This window comes from Salvelinus sp. IW2-2015, unplaced genomic scaffold, assembly GCF_002910315.2.
Source record: "Salvelinus sp. IW2-2015 unplaced genomic scaffold, ASM291031v2 Un_scaffold1697, whole genome shotgun sequence".
In the NCBI taxonomy this organism is placed as follows: Eukaryota; Metazoa; Chordata; class Actinopteri; order Salmoniformes; family Salmonidae; genus Salvelinus; species Salvelinus sp. IW2-2015.
The window spans coordinates 152,323-160,936 of record NW_019943092.1 but is presented as its reverse complement, the minus strand read 5'-3'; the positions used below and the strand labels follow the sequence as shown (position 1 = coordinate 160,936).

Here is an 8,614-nt window from a genome sequence, read left to right as displayed (position 1 = left end):
TCACATCAATGTAATATTAATATTAACTTTAAACATATGAATACAGTTGGGTTTAAACCTGCTCTAATGTATTGTAGATATATTAATAGACAGAAAGCTTAAATATGCAGATCATTCCACACACGAGCACAATGATTCCTGTATGCCCCTGCTTAATTCTGCATAACTAACATGAATTTCTATATTAATAATGTACAGAATGACATTTTCTCTATGATTGATCAGTGTGGCATTAATGTTTTCTGGATTTTTGTTTTAGATTCCGTCTCTCATAGTTGAAGTGTACCTATGATAATAATTACAGACCTCTACATGCTTTGTAAGTAGGAAAACCTGCAAAATCGGCAGTGTATCAAATACTTGTTCTCCCCACTGTATATATATATATATATATACATACATAATTATAGTTTGGGGCCATTTGCAGGGAGTGTAATGTAAGTTACTGGAATGCACCATAAATTAATATAAAACCTGTTCTGCACAAATCACTGATTTTATGCTTAATTTAATTAGACTTAAATACTCGCAGCTCCATTTCCTCTTTCTTTCTTTTCTACCCTCCTTCATGAGATCAATTAAGAGATGATTGAAATGTCAGACGAGGAAGATAAAATTATCAACGCTTATTTGATGAAGACTAATGACATGACTCAATGAGGCAGAGAGAGAGAGAGAGAAAGGCAAAGAGAGAGGGATGGAGAGAGAAGGTGGGAGAGAGAGAGAGCGAAGGGGAGAGAGAGAAACAGGGAGAGGGTGGGAGAGAAATGGGGCAGTAACCAGGTTTCCATCCAACCTTTTTATGCAAGTAAATGTCAGAGGAAAAATGTTGACAAAACAAAATACGCTAAAAAAGGTGGGATCTTTATGTGTCGGTAAAATGTATTAATGCGAGATATGGAGGTGGTAATGCTTTCAAATATTTATATAATAACCATCATACTGAAGTAAACTTGGAGTCACGCGATGACATGGTGTGTAGTCCTCCCACTACGACTTGGGAAACCATGCAGTTTATTAGGCTACAGATTAAATGAGTTAGGATGAACTTCACAGGGAGGTGAAAGTATACGGTGATGAGCTTGATGCTCCTTTCTGATAACTATCCAGGGTTTTATTCTGGTGACATGATGCTTGGCTGCCATTTGACAAATAAAATCTGTCTCTTTTGTCCATAGTAATCTCATCATGTAGTAGGCTATACCTGCTATACCTGCACTGTATCTGCCAGCTGTTGGTTAGAGCCGAGGCCAGTGGGTGCATATATAACGCAACATTTTCTGTGAGAAAACCATCAGTAGAGTTGAAAACTTGTCTTTTTTATTCGATACATGGGAATTTGACCACACAAGTAATGTTTATGTTCACTACGTCATCACACGCAGACTTTTATCCGCAACAAGTCAATTTAATGGAAACGCATCTCTGGTGGGAAAATGTGCATATTTTATTRATGCAGATTTGAGAATATTCACATCTGTCGCCAATTGGATGGAAACCGAGCTACAGAGAAGGAGAAAAAGACGACATCATGTACGATAAAAGGGAGAAAGAGGAGAGGAGAATATGGAGGATAGTTGAGGAGATGAAAAGAGGGAGATATCTGAGAAAAAAGGATGGGATAGCTGTGTGTGTGTGTGTGTGTGTGTGTGTGTTGTGTGTGTGTTGTGTGTGTGTGTTTGTGTGATGTTGTGTAAATGTGTGTGTGTGTGTGTGTGTGTGGTGGGGATGGGAGCTGGCTGGCTGGGGGCTGTGTTTTTATAAAAGGAGGACAGCAGCATGAGGTATTGAGCCACAGAGGAACCTGAGCTCCATTCAGCCCTGAGGGTCCCAAACAGCGTACAGAAGTTAACACGTGTATACACATTACACACACACACACAGAGACAATTAACCCTATAACTAACAAACAGGACAGGGAGAGCGTTAAATAGACACACAGTCCTACCTGTAGCCCCTGTCCCATCTGCTCCAGCCAGGGAGATTCACTGGAGCTAATGCTCTGATCTGGAGGTCATCTTAAGGTAGCTAGGTGGGACAACCATATCACAGTCATAGTAAGTACATTTATCCTKAAAAAAGTAGCTACAGTGCCTTCAAAAAGTATTCACATCCCTTGACCTTTTCCACATTTTGTTGTTACAGCCTGAATTCAAAATGGATGAAATGTTTTTCCTCTCCACCATCTACACACAATAACCCATAATGAGGAAGTGAAAACATTTTTTGAAATGTTTACAAATGTATTGAAAATGAAATGCAGAAATATCAAATTTACATAAGTATTCACACCCCTGGGCCTCCCGAGTGCCGCAGCGGTCTAAGACACAGCATCGCAGTGCTTGAGGCGTCACTACAGATCCGGGTTCGATCCCGGGCTGTGCCGCAGCCGGCTGCGACCGGGAGACCCATGAGGCGACGCACAATTGGCCCAGCGTTGTCCAGGTTAGGGGAGGGTGTTGGCAGGCTGAGATTTCCTTGTCCCATCGCGCTCTAGAGACTCCTGTGGCGGGCCGGGCGCATGCTCACTGACACGGTTGCCAGGTGTACGGTGTTTCCTCCGACACATTGGTGCGCCTGGCTTCCGGGTTAAACGAGCATTGTGTCAAGAAGCAGTGCGGCTTATGGGTTGTGTTTCGGAGGACGCATGGCTCTCAACCTTCGCATCTCCGGAGTCATTTTCAGGTCTTGCCATAGATTTTCAAGTAGATTTAACTCGGCCACTCAGGAACATTCACTGTCTTCTTGGTAAGCAACTTCAGTGTAGATTTGGCCTTGTGTTTTAGGTTATTGTGCTGCTGAAAGGTGAATTAATCTTCCAGTGTCTGGTGGAAAGCAGACTGAACCAGGTTTCCCTCTAGGATTTTGCATGTGCTTAGCTCCATTCCATTTATTTTTTATCCTAAAAAACTCCCCAGTCATTAATGATTACAAGCATACCCATAACATGATGCAGCCACCACTTTGCTTGAAAATATGGAGAGTAGTACTCAGTAATGTGTTGTTTTGGATTTGCCCCAAACATAACACTCAAGTAAATTGCTTTGCCACATTTTTCACAGTATTTCTTTAGGGCCTTGTTGCAAACAAGATGTATGTTTTGGAATATTTGTATTCTGTACTTCCTTCTTTTCACTCTGTCACTTATATTAGTATTATGGAGTAACGACAATGTTGTTGATCCATCCTCAGTTTTCTCCTATCACAACCATTAAACCCTCTAACTGTTTTAAAGTCACCATTGGCCTCATGGTGAAATCCCTGAGCGGTCTCCTTCCTCTCCGGCAACTGAGTTAGGAAGGACGCCTGTATCTTTGTAGTGACTGAGTGTATTGATACACCATCCAAAGTGAAACATAATAACTTCTTCATGCTCAAAAGGATATTCAATGTCTGCTTTTTAATTTTTTACACATCTACCAATCAGTGCCCTTCTTAGTGAGGCATTGGTAAACCTCCCGTGTGTGTGTGTGTGTGTGTGTGTGTGCCTTTACGTACTGTATGTGTGTTTGTGTGTGTGTGTGATGTAACGTGTGTGTGTTCCAGGGACAGTAAGCTGTCCATGCTACTGAGAGAGTCGCTGGGCAACATGAACTGCCGGACTACCATGATCGCTCACATCTCCTCGTCGCCTAGCAACTTCTCTGACACGCTCTCCACGATCCAGATCGCCTCGCGCCTCCTCCGCATGAAGAAGAAGAAGACCAAAGTCAGCATGGTACATACATGATCATTTAATCAGTCATTCAAACAACCAGTACATTACATTGCTAATACATTTCACAGTTCTTTTTCAGTTCTTTTTTCTATATGTCCGTATTGATATTTCAGTAAAGAAGTTTACTTTCAGTATTAATGTAACTTGATGACAGTATTACAATGATAGGTCAATTAAATTCTAATTGGTTTATTTAAACAAATGTTTTTTTCTCTCATCCATTTTCACATCCCCCTCTCTCTTTCAGCAATACACGTCCAGTTCGTCAGGGGGTGAGAGTTCGTGTGAGGAGGGGCGTATGCGTCGCCCCACTCACCTGAGACCGTTCCACTCCCGTAGCTCTGCAGACTCAGACCTGCCTCTGCTGCACCTCTCCAGCGACCCAGACAACTACTCCAGCAGCGAGCAGTCCTGTGACACTGTCATCTATGTGGGTCCCAATGGGGGTGCCATCTCGGACCGTGAGCTGACCGACAATGAGGGACCGCCAGAGTTCGTCCCCATCGTCCCTGTTTTGCTGAAGAGCAAAGCCGAGTCTGGCGTCGAGCCGACTACGCCGCCTCTGCAGCAGCAGACAGTACTCCCCCAGGCTCAGCTTGTCCCTACACAGACACACACCCAGCCCACTACCCTGCCTACCGAGCCCCTCAACGCCGTCAACCAGCCCCCGCTCCCCCTCCTCCAGCCCCCACTCCCTCTCCTCCAGCCCCTGGGTCATCCCCTGCCCCCCGTGCCAGAGGAAGGGGCGGAGTGCCTGAAGTGCAACACCTTCGCTGAGCTGCAGGAGCGTCTGGAGTGTATCGACGGGAGCGAGGAGGTGGCAAAGCTCCCCTTCGAGGAGGTGCCGGCTAACAGYGGGGCTAAGCCCGACACCCTGGTTCCCCCAGGGTCTGAGACGGAGCGTAAAGAAGGGGGGGTGGAGAAAGTAGAGCCCCTCAGGAGGATGTCCAACGACCAGCAGCTCCAGGAGATCAGGGAGGTGGTGGAGGAGGCAGAACTGGCCCAGACCATGATAGAGAGTCTGAGCCTGACCGGCAGCTGCAGTGTGACGGGTAGCAGTGGAGCAGGACATACCAACACCAACCCTCTACAGAGGGCCAAGAGTGCCAGCCTCCATGACAGGTAAGAACTATTTGTTTGTTTGTTTGGATCCCCATTAGCTGTTACACTGCAACAGCTACTCTCTGGAATCCACACGAAACACAACACAAAACCTACATTACATTTGTATAATTTTATCAACTGATTTATAATTTTTATGTATCTTGAAGGTATGTTTGTTCTTAATATCTTCCATTTTTTTTATATTTCTATTCCTTTTTATTTGATTGACAGTCGTGAGTCTCTGAGCGCGGGCAGTAGCAGTGATGGTAAGCCCCGCCCCCTGGGCTCTCCTCGGCTGGGCATCGCATCTCTTACCAAGACCTCTGACTACAGACCTCCCTCCTCACCCTCACAGCGCTGCAAGGTACACTATCTGGCTTTGACACCTCTACTGTCTTTGGTTGTATTTATACAATTATTGTGTTGAGTTTTAACACTGACCTCATAAAATGCATTTTCATGAAAATGTACTGCATCACCGTAAAGCATCTTTGGGTCATTGAAAAGAGCTACATAATCCAATATATGATAATGATTATTATCCAGGTCTACACCCAGAAGGGTGTGATGCCGGGAACGCCCCCCTTGTCCTGCCAGAGTCTGTCTACTGCAGACAGCCTGGCTGCAGACAGTGTGAGGTCCTCTACAGAGTCCCTGCTGCAGCCGGTGTCCCTGTCCAGAACCTCCCCCGCGGGGATGAGTCCCTGGGTCCTCAAACGGACCAACTCCTCGTCTGCTAGCCTGGGGTCGGCTGACACGCTGTGTGATGAGAATGTTCCTCAGATTCCTCTGGATGGACGCAGGGATAGTAAGTCTTACTCTTCATTCTGTTACTGTGACTGATACAATCGTTTTTGAAGAAGGTTTTCACGTATGATACTGGTTTCCTTACATTTTCTCTCTTTTTCCCTGCTGTCCTTTCCTTGTCTGTTCCCTCTTTCTTCTTCCCATCTCTCGACTACCTCCCATAGCCCCAGCTCCAGCCCCCAACCACTCCTCCATCCCAGCCGACCCTAGCTCTCTGGAGGAAGACGAGCTGGTGTTCACCCTGGGGTGTAAGGAGGGGCTGGAGGTCCGGGGCCTGCTGGAGAGTGGCGGCCGTCCCACCAGCATCATTAGCTTCAGCAGCGACTGTTCCGTCACTGCCCTGGACTCGGGGTCCCGCCCTATCTCCATCAACAGCAGCATCAGCGAGGACCTGGAGCGCTATGGAATCAACACTACTGTCATTGCTACGACCACCAGGGTGATCCCCATAACAACCGCCTCCGTCGCCGGAGTGATCGCCATGGCGGAGGTCAGCATGGCAAAGCTTCATGTGGAAGGAGAGGCGATGGCGGCGGTGCCTAGCCGACGGTCATCCATCTCATCGTGGCTAAGTGACCTGAGTGTTGTTAGCGACGGAGATCAATCTCTGCACAGCTTCAGCCAGTCTCATGGACACGGGGAGGCTCTGGCCGAACCAGACCCCACACAGGTCCCTCTCTGTGGGGCAAAGGAGCAGGACGAGGCGTCCCTGGGTTATGGACGAAGGAAGACTCCTGAGAGTGAAGTAGCATTGTCTGGAGATGTAAAAGGGAAAGAGACTAAAGAGAGGCTGAAGAGACTGCCCCCCTCCCTGGGTAAGACCACCATCTCCCTCTCTGACATGCAGACCCTGGGGGCCTCCAGCAACTTCCTCCCCTTCAAGACCAACATTACAGTCCACCCCTGTGTGGCCGTCAAACCCATGGTCATACTCTCCTCCCTTACCAGGACTCACCTGCTGCCCAAGGACCCAGCCAAGACTGCCCCAGCSCTGGTCCTGGCCTCCATGTCCAGCGAGCTCAGCTTCGATGACCCCTGGATGAAGAGAGACGGGGTGGACGTGAGGCCCAAGGAGCTGGTGTGTGAGATGAAGCCAGAGAAGTGGGTGGTGGATCCACCAGTCAAGACAGACCCAGCTAAGAGCAGCCAGGCCTGGCCCCAGGGCGATAGGGCCAGTAGGGTGGACAGTGGCTATGGAGGGGACCGTCACAGCTCCAGCAGCGGGGAGGCCATCTCCTCTCCAGACTCCTGTAAGAGGGTAGTGGACAGCTCTGAGATGGTGCTGGTCAGTTCTGGGGAGTGTCTGGTGACTCCTGTCTACTCTGCCGACATCCTGCGCACCGCCAGTCTGCCCCGTGGCTGGCACCGGCTCAACCGCCACGACGGCCTATATGAGGACCCACTCCGCTACGACGCTAACGGAGGAGGGGGGGAGTACCGAGGCCTGGGGGTCACCTCCTCCACCCCCTGTAGTCCCAGGGCGACCCTGGACCGAAGGGGGTATTCCGGGAAACATGGCCTGTTTTCCCGCCAGAAAGGTATCCCACCGCTGCCACCAGTACGCAAGTCCAGTCTGGACCAGAAGAACAGGGCAGGAGGCCCCCTCAGCCCCATGCACGCAGCCAGCCATGGCCTCTCCTTCTTGAGGAGTACCCCGGAGGACCTGGGCGTGCTTGGAGGAGGTGGAGGGAAACAGAAGGGGTGTAATGTGGAGAGCAGCAGGTTATTCAGTGCTAAACTAGAGCAACTGGCTAACAGAACCAACTCTCTGGGTCGGTCCCATGGAGGTCACAGCTCTCATGGCCCCCACTACGACTGCCTCTCTTTGGAGAGGGGGGAGGCCCTCAGCTCATTGGGCTGGAAGGTGGCAGCCGGAAGGGGGAGGGGGGACTGCACCATGCCCCGTACCGGACGCAGCCTCACCCGTGGCGGCTCATTGTCATCCTCCTCCCCTAAAGGAAACGGTTCCGGTAACAGCCCTGGCAGCGCTCCCCAGTCACCCAAGTCGAGCCAGTCCAAGATCTCAGCGGTCAGCAAGCTCCTGATGGCCAGCCCTAAGGCCCGGAGCCTGTCAGCCTCCAGCACCAAGYCACTCAGCTTCTCCACCAAGTCTCTGCCCCAGTCTGTCAACCGCAGCTCCAGTCTGCCTCCCAACGGCAAGCCCCAGGCTCAGGGTCAGACCTCCACCCACGGTCAGGGACAGAACCAGGCACCCAGCTCTGGCTCCTGGTCCACCCAGTCTCTGAGTCGCAACCGAGGGGGAGACCTGGCCGCCAAGCTGCCTCTGAGAGCCGTCAACGGACGCATCTCCGAGCTGCTCCAGGGCAGCGGAGGCTCTCGATCCGCTGGTCACAACCGAGGAGGAAGCTCCGAGGCTGGGGAGGAGAGGGGCGCTGGAGGGGGTGGAGGTGGTGRCGGGGCACAGGGAGAGGAGAGACCTTTGGTAGTCCACACCCTCCCGTCTCCCTACAGTAAGATCACAGCGCCCAGGCGGCCGCATCGCTGCAGCAGCGGTCATGCCAGTGACAACAGCAGTGTTCTGAGTGGAGAGCTGCCCCCGGCCATGGGGAAGACAGCCCTGTTCTACCACAGCGGGGGCAGCAGTGGCTATGAGAGCATGTTGAGGGACAGCGAGGCCACAGGAAGCACCTCCTCTGCCCAGGACTCTCTGAGTGAACACAGCTCAGCCACCAGCAGCAGCCGCCGCAGCCTCAAGAACAACAAGAAGAAGAACAACAGCACAGGTCAGCTCCTTTAATACTGTTTCCCAGTTATATTAATACTGCTTCCCAGTTATATTAATACTGCTTCCCAGTTATATTAATACTGCTTCCCAGTTATATTAATACTGCTTGCCAGTATATTAATTACTGCTTCCCAGTTAATTAATACTGCTTCCGCAGTGATATTAATACTGCTTCCCAGTGAATATTAATACTCGTCGCTTCCAGTGATATTAATACTGCTTCCCAGTGATATTAATAC

The 8,614-nt window shown here is 49.9% G+C and overlaps 1 protein-coding gene across 1 annotated transcript in view; it reads left to right on the top strand.

Annotated features, from left to right (window-relative positions):
* LOC112071716 (kinesin-like protein KIF26B) overlaps window positions 1-8,387 on the top strand; it is a 23,023-nt gene extending 14,636 nt beyond the window's left edge. Inside the window, exons 5-9 of the mRNA XM_024139157.2 lie at window positions 3,547-3,718; window positions 3,966-4,840; window positions 5,054-5,186; window positions 5,369-5,630; window positions 5,794-8,387. Coding sequence (XP_023994925.2) covers window positions 3,547-3,718; window positions 3,966-4,840; window positions 5,054-5,186; window positions 5,369-5,630; window positions 5,794-8,387 — 4,036 coding nt within the window. The remainder of the gene's footprint in view (window positions 1-3,546; window positions 3,719-3,965; window positions 4,841-5,053; window positions 5,187-5,368; window positions 5,631-5,793) is intronic.
* Window positions 8,388-8,614: the final 227 nt, after the last annotated feature.